This window comes from Rissa tridactyla, chromosome Z, assembly GCF_028500815.1.
Source record: "Rissa tridactyla isolate bRisTri1 chromosome Z, bRisTri1.patW.cur.20221130, whole genome shotgun sequence".
Lineage (NCBI taxonomy): Eukaryota > Metazoa > Chordata > Aves > Charadriiformes > Laridae > Rissa > Rissa tridactyla.
The window spans coordinates 36,978,219-36,997,347 of record NC_071497.1 but is presented as its reverse complement, the minus strand read 5'-3'; the positions used below and the strand labels follow the sequence as shown (position 1 = coordinate 36,997,347).

At 37.7% G+C, this 19,129-nt stretch overlaps 1 protein-coding gene across 3 annotated transcripts in view; it reads right to left on the bottom strand.

Annotated features, from left to right (window-relative positions):
• ROR2 (receptor tyrosine kinase like orphan receptor 2) overlaps window positions 1-19,129 on the bottom strand; it is a 187,476-nt gene that overhangs the window by 41,774 nt on the left and 126,573 nt on the right. For all 3 annotated transcript variants that reach the window (XR_008463748.1, XR_008463747.1, XM_054185152.1), the window contains exon 4: window positions 18,589-18,619. Coding sequence is in view for 1 of the 3 variants with exons in the window: in XM_054185152.1 (XP_054041127.1) it covers window positions 18,589-18,619 (31 nt within the window). In the remaining 2 variants the exon portion in view is untranslated. The remainder of the gene's footprint in view (window positions 1-18,588; window positions 18,620-19,129) is intronic.

The window sequence follows — 19,129 nt, the reverse complement described above, 5'->3', positions numbered from 1 at the left end:
AACTTCCATTTTTTAGGATAAACGCCATTAGTTTTCCAGGCCCATAAGGTCATCTTCTGCCAGAACATAAAAGTTAAGAACTAGCCTTTCTAATATAAAGCTAAGCAGGAGAACCTTTTATTTTGGGCATGCACAAGTAAAACCAAAACACTGATACTTCTTTTATGTACAATGTGGGGTGTCTCTAATATTGACCAGATTTTCCAGGTCTGGAAACATCTTGAAGAACCAAGCACTGATAAGAGATTTACAAGTTCCTTATCACACATGCACTGCACCATCTGATTAAACACAGCCTGCCTTCAGGTTTGTGGGCAGAAGTCTGTACGAAATGGAGAATTAAGCAAACAAGCAATGTAGAAGAAAGATACAGATTCAGTGGCATGCTGCCAGTTGACTCTCCTCCCACTGACAGAAACCATAATTTCCAGGGACATCTGTGTCTACAAAGGAAGCACTAGAAGAACCAGGTGCCTCTGAATGGCAATAAACTCAGCATGCATAAATAGGAATATGCCTAGGTGGAGGTCATGCAAGACTTCCATAAGGTAGATATCTCCTCTAGAAGCATATGGAGAGATTTCTAGGCGTACTGCATGTGCTGCAAAAACATACTGAACATCGCCATCCCCGCTCTCGTGTTAAGCATTACTTTAATTTCACATGTGACACAGAAAGAATACTGAACAAAAGCCTACAAAAGAAAATACCTAGGAAACAAAGAGGCTTTTTTTAACGGAAAATCTGAAATGCTGAAAGAATACGTCTGGGCACAATACACTGTATGATAGCTATGTAACACAATCTATTGTATGCAACTGGCACAGCTGAACAGCCCGGAGGGCATATGAAACAAAAAAAGTCCCAGTAAATAAAAGGCAACCATGGAAACTCTGTTCAGTACTAAAATCACCTTGTGAAGCACATAAGTCTGATGATAGCTTTCAGTATGTATTTGGTGCCCCTGAAAACATAGCGAGTGCAGACCTAGTGGTTTTGCTGAAAAGTAGAGAAAACACATGAAGGCGTAACAATCTTTAGCAAGGGTTGGTGAAGGGAGTTGAGAGTTACTAGATATTTATTTGCTAGTAAGATACCTTTTCTTCTGATTTCATCCCAGAAACTTAACTTATAAAGAAAATAGAAACTTGTAGGTTAAATCTATTTTCCTGAAAATAGAAAAGGTGCAACAATGAATCAGCCATCAAAAGAAACTCAGAAATCCTCCACAAAACTCAGAAAGAAAAACTGTTCTGAATGGATACATTAAAAAACCCAACTAATTTAACAATAACATACCAACCTACCCTTGTAATAAAATGAACAAAAATGTTATTTAAAACTATAATTTGAGAACACTTTATTTTAATATATTTAAATAATAAATTTAGAAGTTATTTGGAGGTATACTTCCTCAGCTTACACTTTACCAAAGTAAACAATACTAAGCCAATTCATAGAATATAATGTAATATTCCTGAAGTTAGTTTTAAAAAAGATAGTAGAAACTGTGTTACGGCAGTTTCCTGCAAGCAAACTAAATGCAGTTAAAATTTCCTATAAATTTTCCCACAACAAACAATGAACTTGAAGTTTTGACTCTCTTTCACCTTGTCCAGTGATTAAACAGCTTTTAAATAAAAAATGTTAAATACTAAGAGAGGATATTAGTACTCCCCTTCATATTCCATTACAAGTGGAGTTTCAAAGCAAGGAAAAATGCACAGAAAACCACAGTTAGTGACAGATGAAGGAAAGGACAAATTATTTATATCATCTTTTTTGCTATGGGTAGATAAATGCAACGTTTGGTATATGGTCACTCATCTTGAAAGAAAATCTCAGAGTTTTTGATAGCTACAGCTTGAAAACTGATGGCAGAAGCCGCATAAAGCAGACAGTTATAATCAAGAGTAAGATCACAGAGAAAAGGACAGGCATCGTATTTCAGATTCTGAGTTTACTCAGCCTGGTGTGTGGCTACTTCATAAACATAGAGCACACAAGTTAAATGACCTGCAATACAAAGAATTAAAGGAATAAAGGGTTTACGTTTAATCAAACAGAAGCAAATAACTCTGACTTGTGAAATGGGCATTATAAAGGGCTACACTAAAAAAATCAGGATTTTCTGTTTTTAATATACATATGTATTTATGGTTTGTTTATACTGCATCTCAAAATCAAGACCTCTTACAATCTGGCCTTACAGCCCTTGTAATTTGTTACCCTTACTCTTAACATGTATCATATCGTAATGCCAGGGAGTGAACTCAACTCACAAGGGGATCACTTTTCGATGGCTAAAATGAGTTCATGTCTCCAAATACTCACTCCCTCCCACTGAAACAGGTCACAGAGAAGATCTGAGAGGAGGGAAACATACTGCCCTTGTCATATGCCATATAACATCTATAAAATTTGCCTCCTGTCAAAAATGTAGTGAACTTATATTAATGTTACTATAGAAAAATACCTGATACTTTCCAGTCAGGTTTGTATATTTATATATGTATTTGTGTATTTATATATGTATATATTTGTATATTTATATTCCCTTTCAGGGAAAATATCAAATAAAACACTCAATTTCTCGTGTCACCATGAATTAAAATTTGTCAAGAGTGTTGTCATTTAAAGTAAAGGTTACAATAGGCGATAAAATTGCTTCTTCTCATAGGCCGCCTGTTGTGGACAGGAGATCAATGGAAGTTTTACTACTGACATTCAAGGCAACAGGACTGGAGTATAAATAGTATAAATATTTGATGGAGGAAAACAATGGGATTTTTCAAAACCAGTATTGCCTGAACTATTACTGTTCATCCGTTGAGAAGGTTTGGGCTAATGCCAGGTGCTCCTGACATCGCCCATAACTTCTGCCCATATAGGGCAGAAATTCAGTACTACGCATAAATAGGTTGGAGGTTTTAGCGAAGTTTCCAAAACCCAGGTGTACAGGAAAACCTCAAAAAAACTCAACCCACAAACCATAAAACACCAAAAAGCCCACACTTGCACATCTGTGTCCTGCCTGTTGAAGCCAAGGATGGCAGGGACAACTTCAGTGCTGCATTGGTGAAGTTGCCTGGATGGAGGCACCCTGTGCCTGCGTCTTGGGAGAAGGGCACAGGCTTCCTGCCCTGTCTGTTTCCATGCTCTAAACAAACAGTTTCATTCTCTGACCAAAGGTTTATCTGCAAATAACCCACCTTTCCGGCACTTAAAATCATTTGTTTGCACATCTTTACCCACGTCTAAAGATCAGCACTCCTGGGATATCAGAAAATACCCATTGAACCCATGGGTTAACACCTCAAAGACAGACTTCAATAAAATAGAAGAGGGATGTAAAAACTTTTCATATACACTAAAGGAATGTAATAAATAGTAGCAGAAAAGAAGGAGAGTCTAGTGTTAAAAAGTCAAAAACTAACAGGCAGGGGAATTTGTATGAATAGTCATAGCTCAGTTGAAGTCAATGGACCTATGACAATTTACACTCACCAGGGATATGGCCCGTGAATTTTGCTACCAGATGCTCATCGAGTGTAACAACAGATCCCAAAAGCAAGATTCCCTTAAGTCTAGCATACAACTCAGATAAATATTAACAAATAGCCTTTACTTTTATGTTTTTATCTGAAAAGTAGCACATAACAGAATCCCTAAAAGCAAGTACTTAAAGTCACATTTACTGAACAGAGCAATTGTCCTGCATTTGATTTGAATGTTTATCTGCCAGCTCCTAAAAAAGCACGTTGTGAACTGAAACTCCAGATTCAATATCTAAGATCAGCAAAAAATAACAGTTGATCTTTATTTTACTGATTCTACTAAATGATAAATTTCTAAATGTTAATCATAGGATTTGACATACCTTTTTAAGCCAGGTATAAAGTAATTCATTGAAATGTCACTAGTAAAAACACAGCTGCAAATTCACTTAGTGTTTGTCACAAACTAGAGAAACGTAAGTTGTTTGTCAAAGAGCAACTTGCAAACAACAACCTTATTTTTAGCCTTTTGCAGTTATTTCCACAAGGGATTATAAAATCAGTATTTTTAAACACAAAATTCAGGCTCCAAAGTCGGTCTTTAAAACATAGTCCAAATAACGTTTTAAACATATATTCCGATGTAACCATGAAAGGAGGATTCTTTTAATGCAATGTATTTTAAAAGCATTTAAACAAAAGACACAGGGAGAACATCAATAAGGTTTAAGCATATAATTATGAACCAAATTGTTCCACTTACTAGGCATTGTCATAAGCGGCTGTCAGCTCTCCTAGCTGAGCTGTGTCCTTGCTAAAAGATATCACATTCAATTATTAAAGTGGATGAAATCACCGCAGAATGATTGCTTTTGTTTCTTTCACAGTATCATCCTTCATCAATCCTATAACGATACCCAGCACAGCCCTCACCAGCAAAGAAGTAAGAAAGAACCGAACTTATAAATAACTGTGTCAGGATGCTCATTAGATAACACTACATGCTGCTGTGGTTTCATGGTATCACAGGCATTCACATACTTGTTATTGCTTTACATATTTAGAAAAGTTTTCAGAGTAACCAAAGCTGTTGCTGTTCCCAAGTACAGTAATCACGGGCAGAAGTATAGACATGGGTGGCAGGATGGATCTTGCTACAGTAACCTGTGTAAAACAGTCAAAGAAGTAAAGCTAAACAAGGACATCTAAGTCTGCAAGGAACAGAGGTTTGTTCCTGAAGGTATAACCAGCCATAATCCTCTGATTACTACACGTAACTTCAAACAGATGATTAATATTACTTCTACCTACGAACTCTCTCTTTCAATTTACTCAATGACATTTTGTAAATTCTCCCTCAGCTTTCACAGGTGTCAGCGTGTTTGGATGAAATATTGAGATCAGGTGAGTCAGCTGGCAAACCAGGGAAGGCTGCAGGTCTGTTTTGCTGAGTGTCAGATATTTTTAACAGAAACATCTCTGTTACGATCAGGGTTACGGGAAAATTGGGAAAAAAACCCCAACCCTTCAAAAAACTAATTTCAACATATGGGAACACAGGCCTCGTCATGCAGCATTCCAGCTTCTCGCTCACCAAAGGAATCATTATGAGTCTCCCTCCCCACCCCTTTTTTTAAAGGCAAGTTATCCCTCTCAGAGTGTTACAACTGTCTAACAAATTGTCTCCCTCTGACACTCTGAAGGAAAAAAAAACAGGGCCAATGAGCCCTCTGAAGAGCCTCAGACAAGCAGTTCCCTATTCCCCCAGCTGCCAGAGGAAAGCAAAATTCTTCTTTGCTTTTATCCTTCCTTCTCCTGCCATGTCACCCTGAGTAAGTACACACAGGTCAGCTCCAAAAAGGTCTTGGAAAGTTCACCAGCTGAAAATGTTATTATAATTGCTGCTGTATCCAGGTAGCAATAAAACTGGTAGGGGGCATCCCAGGCAGGGCTTCAGCAATAGGGCTGCCAGTCCCCTGGGGTCAGCTTAGAGGATGGAGGGATGTGACTGAGAGGGCGGAGCTAAGAGGCCATGTTGACTGCCCAGGGGGATGAGAAAGCCATCGAGGTGAGAAAGAAGGAGCAAGGGCAGCTTTGATGTCTGTGATGCCATAGGAGGGAGGGATATCAGGGCTCAACAAGGGGGCTGCTTCGGGGATAAGTGTCCCTTTTTATGCCTGGGAGTGGGTGAGAGAAAGGCAGCCTGATCTTGCCTAGCACAACCCTCAATGCCCCTTCTTAAAAGCCACCCAGGAATAAGCATGATATAATAAATTCTTTAAAAAAAAAAATCCTTCAAGTTTTCAGGTAGATAGTCATGCATTGTGATTCACCTACACAGGCAGATTTTTATGCTGAAATAGAAATTTTATTGTTATTGTTTAAAATCCATTGATGGATTTTTATACGTATGCCAGGAAGACAGGTAGGAGATAGAAAGTCTAGAAAGAAAAGAAGACTAAGGAAGCATCTTCAAAAATAGCCAGTTATGTAAATCCAAATAGAAGGGGTCATTTCACGAAAGACAAAGGAATAATTTAAAACAAAAAACTAAATCCTATGGAAGTGCCTCAAGCTTTCCGTTAGTTTTTGGTTTTCTTTTTTCTTTTTATTTTAATTGAATGATGGAAAATATAAGTTTTCTGTAAAATGCTTCCTAGCTTTTTGGTAGAGGTTAAAAAGCTAAGACATTTTTGTGAAAAAAAAAAAAAAATGCTTAAAACCCATTATTAATTAAAAATTATTTAAGAATTAAAAATGTTTTAACTAACCATGTCATTAAAAATGCAATCACTTATTAAAAGTATCTGAACAAATGAAAAAATTAAAATAACTACTAGTATAATTTTTTTCTATCTTCTTTTTTTTTAACATATCAAAGGCAGGTTTTCTATTTCAGCTAACACAGAGATTATACACCTGATAGCAGAGAGCTTTGTAAACCAGCCAGAAATTATCATAGCATCATCTATAAATTGGTTACATAATTATATGTACATGCAAGTGTTCATATTCAAAGTTTTTCATAGAACATTTTTATTAAAACTACAGAAACAGCAACTGTTTATAACCTTGTAACACTGGAGGGTTAGTTTCACAGTAATCTTTGCAGTCTTAACGAAAAATTAGTGTATTCCGTTTATCAGAAAACCCCAGCATCAACTAAATTACTTCATTAAAAACGTCTAAGCAACAATATTAAATACTTGTTAGATTTTATATTGCTTTTTATAGATAAATATGAACTACTTATTCTACACAATGTTACAGAAAGTTACAGTTTGTGAATACTTCCCAGTGTTAGAGGCTGTTTTCATAGCTGCTCTTAACTTTGTAGAACTTATTTTAGCTGAAATTTTCCACCCTTCAAAGACGATTTTTTTTTTAATTAAAAAAATGGTTCATGTATTTCAAAAGATGAGGTAAGAGAAAATTACCATTTTTCTCTTTGGAAAAAAAAAAATTAGACCAAAAAAACCCAAAACCACTACCAGGAAAAGTAGCAGCCATTTTGTTGTGATGCTACCATGTTCTCCTGATTTTGAGCAGACACCTGAGACTTGCTGGAACACAGCTTTTGCTGTTCCCATGAAACACTACCCAAATTTGTCCAGCCTTTACGTCGTTTCCATCTTCATGTGCTCAGTGCAGCCTACGAGAATGTAGCTGATACATTCTCCAAATACTCTGTCTACAGCAAGCTTTGCAGATGTGAGAAAATAAAACTGCTTGGCACCCTTATCAGGGCTAGTGCCTAAGGTTAATTGAGGCAATAGTATGAGGAGTTTGCTGAGGGCCCAGCAGGACAGGGGCTATCAAAATGGGAGGAAGAGGCAGGTCAGGGATGTATGAAGGGGCTACCACCAGGACAGCAACAGTCCTCCAAAACCTGGATCAAAAACCCAATGTTTTTGGTGTCTCACCATTTCTTTCTGTCAATAGATGAGTAAGTATATGTCTCCTCTTCTGGGCTGGTCTGTACTGAAGACAGCAGGCTATTATTAGTGCTATCCGCTTGTGAGCTGGCTCCAGCAACAAATGTCTGGGTGGTGCGGCTAAGGAATCCAGAACTCATGAAATAATTTTGGTGTATCATCATAATGCCACGTAATAGGATTGTTGATTTTTTCCAAATTAGGAAAATTAGCTTTTTCTGTGCAGGAAATTCTATGCCAGTTTCAATCAAAGCCTCTGGAGTTCTCAAGAACTGAAATTAAACAGGCACTCTGCTACTTCAGCCACTGGAAGAGGGTAGAAACCAACAAACTCTGGCTCTGCAGCTATCCTTTGTTAGGGCTGGGGGTACTGCACCCTGAATCACCCAAAACTGCTGGGATGCCTGGGTATCCACCCAGCCCTCATGTAATCCTGAATGATAATTTCCCCTTACTTTTCTTCCTTTGGACTTAAAGCCACTTACTGAATCTTTATCAGACCTCATTTCCAAAGACTTATCTCTTCTTGTTTTTATTTTTTTCAGTGTATAACCAACTAATGGCTGAATGTTACATTTTTTAATTTAAATCTTTGCACACTGCTTTGTATCTCAGGCAAAGCAAAATGGTTCGCATTCCAAAATCAGAGTTATAATTTGTTTTTAGATGCCACACACACAGTGCTACGCAAACATTATTAGCTTGAGAGGTAGTGAATGGCAATTGTACCATCACCACAGCTCTGTAAATTAGTCTAATTGGGTTTTATATTAATAAACTCTTCATGAATCAAAACATGTAGAAAACTCAATTGGGAAATCAAATGCTTCTCCAAGTTTAGCATTTCATCGTTCAGTTCTTAATGCTTGAAAACTGTGATCCTGTATATACTGATATAACTGTCAGTCTGAATGACAGAGAATTTAAAAGTACAGTGATCACCCATTGCACAATCTTCCTGAGTGCCTGAGTCTTGGAACTATTGGTTTAGTAATACACTTGTGCTTTTCTGTCTTCTTAATCTAATGCTGAAATAAAAAATATGTAGCTAAAATTTGTTAACCTCTGAGGTTGTCTTTTCCACATTAATTACCAAACACAGCATGAACATGCTACCTTGCAGCTACCAAGAAGAAATGGGGAATATCGCCACAGCAACTCAGAGTCAAAAAGCAGCTGCAGTTTTAGCTTAGTTAACACAGTGCACTCACAAGCATGCTTTTGTTCTAAGTTTCAGGTTCCTGTGTAATTTAGCAGATCTTACAGCCCAGAATATGTTTTTATGCAACATGTAACGTTTTATGGTTTAACTCGATCTTAAGGGTCTTTTTCTATGTAAATGATTCTATGATTTTATGTAATAAACTATAATCTATTGCAGAAGAAAGTAAAAAGACAGTCTGCATTCCTGTTGAAAGCATAGAAGATTTGTCACTATGTGAAACAATATTTTCTTATGCTGCTTGCTGCTGAGACAGACTCCTCTCTGGAGGAAAAACAGACTCTTTCTATTTTGGGGATTGAGGTAACGTTGCATGTGGCCTTTGGGGAGGTATAAGGTGCTCTGGGTGAAGAAATAACTGAATGGCAGGGCTCAAGGAGTTGTGGTGAATGGGGCTACAACTGGCTGGTGGTCAGTTGCCAGCAGTGTTCCTCAGAGTTCAACTCCAGGGCCAGTTCAGTTCAATATTTTTATCAATGATCTGGAGACAGGAGTCAAATGCACAGTTGGTAAGTTTGCTGCTGATAGTAAACTGAGAGGTGCTATTGACTCTCTTGAGGGACAAAAGATCACTTGCAGAGGGATCTAAATAGCATTGGACAACCATCAATGGCATGAAATTTAACAAGACCAAATGACAGCTTCTGCACCTGGGACAGAAGAACACCAGACAAAAGCAGAGAGGACTGGCTGGAGAGCAGCCCTGCAGAAAGGGATCTTGGGGTGTTGGTTGACACTAAGCTCAATATGAGCCAGCAGTGTGCCCTGGCAGCCAAGAGGGCAAACTGCATCCTGGGGTACATCAAACACAGCATAACCAGCTGGTCAAAAGAGGTGATTATCCCATTGTATTTAGCCTTGGGACGGCCTCACCTTGAGCACTGTGTGCGGTTCTGGGCCCCACAATTTAAAAAGGTTACTTTTTCAAGGTTAAGGTACTTGAATGCATCCAGAGGAAGGCAACAAAACTGGTGGAAGGGCTGGAAGGCATGGGGAGTGGCTGAGTCTCTGAGCTTGTCTCGTTTGGAGACAAGAAGGCTGAGTGGTGACTTCATTGCTCTCTACAGCTTCCTGAGGAGGGGAAGAGGAGAAGGAGGTGCTGATCTGTTCTGCCTTGTATCCAGTGACAGGACATGTGGGAATGGTTCAAAGCTGCATCAGGGGAGGTTTAGACTGGACATTAGGAAGCAGTTCTTTACCAAGAGGGTGGTCAAACACTGGAACGGTCTTCCCAGAAAGGTGGCTAATGCCCCAAGCCTGTGAGTGTCTTAAAAAGAGGCATTCGGACAATGCCCTTCATAACAGGCATTAACTTTTGGTCAGCCCTGAAGCAGTCAGGCAGTTGGACTAGATGATTGTTGTAGGTCTCAGCCAAGGGGAACCATTCCATTCCATTCTATCCCATTCCATCTCTACTCACTGTTTTGCAATCTGGAACTACTTTATTCGCATTAGGCAGGTGAAAAACACTGAGTTTTTTCAAGGTAATTTTGCAAAACTGATTCAGAGAAAAGTATCAGGATTTCTATATGCAGGTCAGCCTGCTGAGAGTGTCCCACTGAACTGAAAAGAAAGATTTTCCAGCTTGAAGCAGAGGTAAATGTGGTTTCTGGCCCTCAAATGGAACTGTTAGAAAACCCGGGGTGAGGGGGGCAGGTAGGGGATGGGGAAAAAGTATGTGTATGTGTGTGAACACATATGTATAAAAACAAAGTTTCTGTGATATATCAAACATTGTTTATGTTCCACTGATGTAATTCTGTGTTATTATCAGATTGAGAAAAATGAGAAATGGGACACTTATAATTGACCTTTTTGAGGAGCATAAGAGAGACTGCTGATGAGACATGCTTCCTGCACCTTTCTATTTAGAATACTATTACCTCAAATACTTCAGATTTTGGACTTAACAGAGCAGTACCAATTTAAAAGAGCAGATTTCCTTAGTATAATTTCTTTCTCCTTTTTTTTGAAACAATGTCTTCTATCACTCTTAATGTTATTTAGTTTTGAATGGAAATGTTCAAACTTTATCAGTTTGTACCATCTGTTTTACCTTTTCCCAAGTACACTAAATTAGTTGCAACTATAGTTTGTTTGGTTCTTTCAGACTGAAACAGAGAAGAAAATAATACAAAAGTAGGGAAAAATTAGCCATAAAGTCATAAAAATGGAAAGGATGATTTATGATGTGGTATTACAACATTATCTCATTTTGTTAAATTACCTACTTTTCTTTAGAATAGTGTTCCTTTATCTTTGTGCCTAACTACAACATTCACCCTTTCCCTGTATGCACTTAGAGGCTATTCAGTATCCTAAGGAACTCTAATTAAACCCAATGCGGCGTCAAATGCTGACAGGAAGTCTCAGGGACATATAACTGTCCTTTTGTAGCACATACAATAAATACTTTGAAAGCCATTTAAGCTACTGAACGAAGGAGAGAAGGAGAGGGAGAGAGGGAGGAAGTAAAATCAAAACAAATGAAAGATTGCTGGTTACATCAGGGGTGTCCAACAGCTGCAGTAGCTACTTGCCAAAAGTCCAAGGGCCATTACTACTTTGAATATCAATTTACATATATCCTTAAATGGATTAACAAATGTTTTATTTCGTTTGCAACTTCTTTGGTAGTTTAATACAAATTGTTTCTTTGAGCTGCCCAAATATAAGCATCTGCTCTTGATCTGGAATTTGCTGGAAGAGGGCATGTTGGGGTCACATATTTACAAAGTCAGAGCTGTATTTGGCTTTTTGCCATATATTTCACATCTCAGAGTTGCACCTTACAGCTTGCCTGATAGGATAGCCTGCTGGCTATCAAAAACCTAACCACTGCTCTGCAGAGTAGGAAGCAGGCTCTCCCAGCACAGAGGCTATGGGTAAATTCTCCCTTAAAGAAACCATTGACTTCCTTTAATACCCACCTACAAACTGAATTTCTAAATTTTGGAAAGTAGAACTCTTAGGAAAGAAAGTGTTTGTGTGCTTTGATGTGCTGCATGCTGTAGACCCACATATAAATGCAAAGTGGTAGGCTTTACATCCATTATGCTCTTGATACAAGCCATTTAAAAGTATCTTGACAGTACTGCTTATCACAAGTGGGAAGGTGCTTCCTCACATTTAACCCTAGGTTAGCTTAACTGTAAGAGTAGATGTAAGTGTAACTAATGGCTTCTTATTCCTAAGCTACTCGGAAACCTTGCCCAACAGCAGAGAAGTCCCATAGGGCTGCTTTCTTCTCTTTGCAACCAGGCTCTCTCAGCAAAGCAGTGCAAAGTAGATGCATTACACCATAAGTCTCGGGCATTTAATTTATACAGTAGCACAAAGAAACTAAAGATTTCCTGGAGGTTTATTTTAATCACCTTTGCATATGCTTGGCTTCCCTTTTGTTTTGGGGGGTTTCTGAACAATACGGATTAGCAAGCATAACAGGTTGAAACAAACTAATATCCTTTTTTCTAAATTCCTTGTCAGCTTCTTTCCTTTGTTTTGCCCTTTGGAAAGGAAAAAACGACCACTTGCAAATAGTTTCCCCAGAGAATAAGTTGCAGAAATACAGACACTTGTGTCTAATCCAACATGCTATGGATATTAGTTTAAATACCCATCTGGCTTTTAAAATTAATCAATTTTGTAAGCATATATTCAGTTTATACTTCTATCACAAAATCATATGAAATGCATTAGATTGATCGTCATTTATGTACTAGAGATTAGAAAAGATTTAAACTGAAGAAATAACATATTGTGGAAAAAAGCTGGGATCTGGTGTTGTGCAAAGCAACCCCAACCAGTACTTCCACTGTTTTTTAACCCTGCCTTGACTTACACAGATTCTAGGTTTTTAATGAGAAAAAATCTATTTTTTGAAACACAAAAGTAAGATTAGGATAAAAATTTCCCAGTTTCCATTACAAAATAGAGGGACAACATCTTCTGAGTGTACTCTACAGCTCTGGACAGCCCAGAGTATAATTTTTAGTTATATGTTATTGGTGACATGGTATACTTATGAGCCCTACTAGACTATATCCTACATAGCTAGAGCGAAAACAATAACTGTACTGAAAAATTACACTCTAAAATAGATAATAGAGAATAGAGTATGTAAAATGGTTTAGTGCAGCCTTGGTTTCAGTTCCCTCCTTCGTCCGCAAATTTCCTGTCTCAGCCTGAGAGACTCTCAAAGGACACTTAAACCGATAGCACCAGAAGCAGACCTGAGATTGTGGATCAAAATTCCCTGAAAGGAGCCCCAATCCCACATCAGAGTGAAATACAGCCTCCTCCCAACCTTGAAAGAAAAAAAGGAAACTAACACACAGGGTCTAGGAAGGAATTGTAGCATGTTCCAGCCAGATCCCCCAGATTGTATTGTCAGGGAGCCAGAAAATCTGCCAAGGCAAACTCGTGCTGTTTAATGTAGACCAGCCTGAGATAATCTGTGCCTCAGTTCCTCATTCATAAAATAGGAATAACATTCCATGCTTTACGGGAAGAAAATGTACCCTAAACATTTCAAAGTGATTTGATCCCATAATAGAGGAAGGCAAAAAGTTCCCAAGATCGACCATCTCCATTTGATGTACAAAACACGGAGAGAAAAAGGTTAAACAACTTGCTGCAATCACACATGGAGACAGGAGCACAGCCAGAAATTGAATCCAGACCTCTAAAATTACAGTCCAGCATTTTAATCACAAAATCCTTCTTCTTCCTTGATTAAAACAGGAAACCAGAACACTAAGTATGTGCTTATTCTGTAACTTCAACATGTTACCACAAATATCTTAGAAAAATATATATACTTCAAATATGGTCATCTCAGCCAAGTGTGTACTTTGATGAAACAAAAGGCGTGCATGTCATTCTGGAGGAGGTTGATCATTGAACACCTGGTCCTCATGGGCCTGAATAAACACTGTAACTTCTGAGCTAGGACAACCTTGTATTTGTTATAAAAACATCTATTTATGTAAATTTTAAGATAATCTTGTATAATTTCCAAGAGTAAAAATGTTATCAGTTGCTGATGTGCACTGAAACTAAAAGTGTTTGGCATGCCATCTGCAGAAAGGAGGAAGTTAGAAGGGGTGCAGTTGTATGACCGTAAGTAAAGTGTTCCTCCTTTTTAACGTGATTTTGGGTACCTTTTCCATCTTATAAGTACATGAACATTTGCCACATCATGAAAACATACTTGCCCCCATCATAAGGCTTTATAAGTCCCTGTCACATCATGCAGAAAGTGCCCTTTGGGGTCACAGAAGAGATGTGCTCTGACTATATGAAAAAAGCCACAGGATATGCACGCCCACAGAAAATAAATTGCCCTACCCCTCTCCCCAGCCTCAGGGTTCCTCATCAGAGTTTAAACTCAGAGGTGTTACTAGTTTTTAAAGATGTTCTCTTCTCCATTGTTTGAAAGAACTGGGTTTTTTTTCTCAACTACAGTTCCTTCATCACTTTTCTTCAATGGACTGAATCTTAAAATTTTTGCTGTTATCCCAAGCTACCTGAAGAAAATAAGGTATGAGAGCATGTAAATTTATTCTGAATCATTAATACCTCAAAAACTCCTCCCAAAAATAATGACCAATTTTACTTGATGGCAGTGTTTCTTCTCACCTATTTCTCCTTCTAAATGTCCAGCATAAGGCTGCAAACTCAGAACTGATCTTAGTCGGAGTTCTATAAAACAGGGACTTCTCAAAGGTTCTTAGAAAGCCTGATTCTGCTGCACAGGGATCTGGAAGGAGACATACACCTCCTTGCATCCTAAGCAGACAGTAGAAAGGTCGTGTGGAGAGACAGAGCCAGTTCTCTTCACATACGCTTGGCAAGGGCTAAGTTTATAGTCACTTCTTTCCACCTCTACTCTGTTGTGCCTTCCTCACTTCTCCTAGAGCTTCATCAGATTTTCCAGAAGCCCTTAGAGCCAACATACTGTCAGATATCTTCCATCTCACGTTCCCTTCAAGGTGGCACCACTACAGTCCCAGCCTTAATGAAAAATCTGAACAGCTTCAAAATAGGAATTTGCCCAATGGGTAAAATTCAATCTAACCTTGCAATTCAAGAGAAAAATACATGAGACCAGAGAACAAGTAGTCTTTTAGAATGACATTACCTTGTAAGAGCAACACCTCTAGAAAGGAAGGCAATTGTTTCTGCTGTTAGACTCCAAGAGATTAATATTCACTGCTTAATTTTAAATCATGCTAAAGAAACATTCTCCTATATTTGCTACCTGTTTATTTTGTTTCCACATACTTGTATCTTTCTGAACAGACCGCATGTCTCTCCTTAGAAGGGCAAAAGCTAATAATGTTAATGATACAAAAGGTATGCAGTGAGAGAAAGAATTCAACCTGCTGGCTTGTCCTCTAGTAGAACAGTGCTATAGTAGCACAGTCCTTTGGGCACCAAAGGCTGGTCAGAGACTAGTTTTGTGACTGTGTTTTGATTTTATTTCCTTTGTAAATTAATTTGTACTAGCTATTAATACTTTCAATAATTTTAATACTTTTTATAAATAAAGTAATTTGGATAGATTGTATTTTTCCATTTCTACAGAAGAATCGTTAGAAATTTTTACAGATATGGACCGTCACAGGAAATAAAGATGTCTCCACCGTCTCAAAAAAATTCACAGTAGTTTAAGACTATGTGTTTTGTTGAAAATTTTTATTTTTAGGTCATGGCCCTTTTTTGCAGTGACAAGTCTGACTATATAATGCACATTTGATCTCTGGAAATCTTTAATTGTAGATAATTTCTCGAAATCCACAGCAGAACACATGGACTGCATAAAAATATCTTGCTAGATGGTATCTATATAGGTAATGTTTTTTATCCTTTAATAATTCATTAGGTATAGTTTTAAATCAAGTTACAATGGTTTTAGGTTTCAGCACTTCCACCGAAGCGTGTCTTTTTGGAAGCGTTAATGCCAGGAGAAACAGCTCTCAGGTGGCTCAACACAAGACTGTGCTGTGCAGCCAGCAAACAGAAAGAGCCCTTTGTTCCATGCAGGCTCCTTCAATGTAGTTAGGTATGTCTTTTGCCTTTTCCCCCCTTTCCTGTTTTCTGGCTTACAAATTGACCTGCACGATTTTATACAAAATATTCAGCAAAAAAATCACAGTCAGTTTCTGAAAAGAAAAAAAATAATAGTGCCAAATTACGAGATTTTATTTGAGGGACTAGATAGGAGGCATGGGGCAGAGGAAAATGGGAGCAATTGTGAGGAATAATAGGAGAAAAAAAATAGTATTAAAAGTATTAAAAGGAGTACTAAAAGGAAGGATAGGAACTTGAAACAGGAGCAGGCATACAGTGGGACAAAGATCTATGAACCCTGAAAGCTCCTGGACCTCATAAGTCTCTCACGACTTCTCACTAGACTTTTGACCTGAGCTTGTTTTTCTCAAGTTTCAGCTTTCTCTTCAATCTAGTGGATATTAAAAAAAATTAATTTACCAGCAGCGTACTCTTCATTTCAGCTGTTAATAGCAGGTCCAAAACAATGATGGCACACTACTGCTTCCAGGTCCACCACTGATACCATTAGTACAAGAGAAATTCAGAGGTGTCATAATCCAAATGACAGGATTTTCTTTTTTATTTGTTTTGTTTTGTTTTGCTTTTTTCCTTTATTTTGTGTTCAAAGCCGGCTGACCTGGTTTGAGTGACACAGGACTGATTTTTTTTTCAGTAATTTTACTTTTCAGTAAGGTCTTTTCAAACACTTGGGAAAACTGCATTTTTGGAAGACTTTAGTGCCTGAATTTGTGAAAATGCTTGGTATGGTTTTGTGAAAATAGCTATGGTATATGGGTTCCAAGATCTCAATGTTTCCCAACAAGTCAGATGCAGGGATGAAGATGCGTGAGGCGCGGAAACTTGACCCAAGCTGGCCAACAGGATTATTTCATACCATGAATGTCACAATCAGTATAAATTTGAAAGATTTCTATGGAGTTTCTGTCTTTTATGATGGCTGCAATCTTGAGAACTCCTTGCCCCTGTGCTGGACCCCTGAGGCCTTCCCTTCCTGCCGAAGCCGTAGCACTCACAGTGTCTGACGTTTGCTGTCCACTGCTGGGAGTGTACAGCTTCCTGCTGGTAGAGCTGGCTGAGTATAATCCTTGTACATTTTATATTGGTATCGGGATCAATATTGGTACTTCAGTGTTATTAATGTTAATTATCTAGACATTCTATTAAAACTGTTTATATTACAACCCTTGGGTTTCCTTGTTTTATCCGATTCCCTTTCCCAGGTGGGGACGGGTCATTGGGGGTTAGAATAATTATCTAAACAACAACAAATTGTTGTGGGTTCTTCAAGCAATAACACCAGCAATGGTTGAATAGTCAAGCAGAATGAAAGATGGCTCAGAAACCCTAATTCACTTCCACTTTTGGGGGGTGGTGGTGTTGTGTAATTAAGAAATACGTTTCATGTAGTAATTTTTTTTCACTTTATCAGTTGGAATTTCTTTAATTTAGATTGGTTTCTGTAAAATATTAATAAGTTAATGCTCAGTACAGGAGAAGAGTTTGGGAACTATTAGGGAAACCAAAAGATACAAGGTCAATTATTTGCTCAATAACAAAAAATGCATCAATGTAAAACTTTATTCCCAGCTTTTCACCTTGTGCTCAAAGCTTGCAACTCTTCAGTTGCATTTGAGAGCTGTTCTTTGAACTTCAGTTCAGTGCTTCACTATACAGTTTATTGTCTCTTGTACCAGTCTCTCCCTTCTGATATCATGAAAGATCAGACAGATTCTTGATATCTCACTATTTTTTTCCTTTGTAGAACAGGTGCATAAGACTTTTCTAAAGTGCTGTAAGATCTGAAGTAGGATTTCAGTGGTTACCAAAAATGATTACATTTTTTTTGTACTCTGTCATGAACAGCTGTTTTTAATCTTCAATAGTTAGCAATCAATTTTAAGAAAAATATGAACACTTGTTAAATCCCTATTATGTTGAAATCCTTTAAATTCATTTACACTTTCTGTGCATATAAAATACAAGAATGTGTACTACGTGGTATTATTTTTATATATGCAAGACGACTGAGTGAGGTACTGTGTGGATCAGTGGTCAGCCCTCTGCAGTTCTTTAAAGTGTTTCCATTCAAGCTGTTGTGAGTTCAGAGATCACAAACAATGATCAATAATGTATTTTTGAAAAGCATCCATGTGTCTTTACAAGTTTGCTTTTACTCTTATTTTTAATTATTCCATCACCAACACTGATTTTATACCATTAACATGCAAAAAGGCCTCAGACTGCATTCCTCACTCCACTAATTGACGAAATGCAGAATCTATGTCAAGAAACTATACAAGATGCAGTATTTAAATTAAGACTAACACATAAAGCAATGATGATGAAACAGGGCTGATCTGTTTTCATCCTTATGTCTGGATCAGCAAGTGAGCCGGGGCAACTAGCAAAAATCACCTAATCACCACCATATGTCAAAATGACACTAACAAAATGAGGTTTTACCTAGCTACTCAAAGATGGGATTCTAGCCTTGTTTTATCTGACTTTTCAAGTTATAATAACATAACATGGGTAAATTTACAACCGTAGCAACCTAAGCATTTTACCCATTCATTTTTAACCACTCTTCCAGACCGTACTTGCCCTGTAAACAATTATTGTTCAAACATCATGACTTTGTGGTGTTTTGCTTGTCCAAAATATGAAGTAAGCAAGAATAAGTTGCTCAAGAAAATTTGATCAAACCAAAACCCACTGTAACACAATGCTATCCCTGTCTGAAAAAGTTTCATCTGTTCTGTGAGTTTTCAATCAAATTAGATAGTTTTAGCAAGCAAACTGTGGTTGCAGGCAGTGTTTACTGAGTGCATTAAGTAATTTTCCAAAAAGTACTTACTGAAGATTGTGATTTGGGCTGTTTGTTGGACCTGTAAACATAAAACAAACAAACATTGCTGGCAAGTTTGGCTCAAGGACAACAGCATTTAAAAAGTCAATATTAATCTAAAGGATACTGTCTCTTTAAGGAAGGTTTGTCTCAAGATTCAAATAAAACCCTCTGCGTTCCTGCATATAATTATATATTGCTATTTTCAAAGCCACAAATAAAAATCATATGAATTTTCTTTCTCTCTGCTCAGGCAGTCACTTGAGTGGACTTAATTTTTGTTAGGAAATACAGCACAGGCTGTTAAAAAGACAATGCGTTATCTTGACACATCACTTACCTCTTAATAAGCCCCACCTGAGCCTTACTATCAGAGTTTATGGTAGTACAAAGGCATGCTCTTAACCTTTGTCACAGTGGGAACAAGGTCCAATACCCAGCACTTAATGAATCACTACAAACTAAACTGTGGAGTTAGCTATTTTAATTACAAAATTAGAAGAAATTTTAGGAAAATGTCTCTAGATTTTTTTTCCCCATTGCTTCAGAA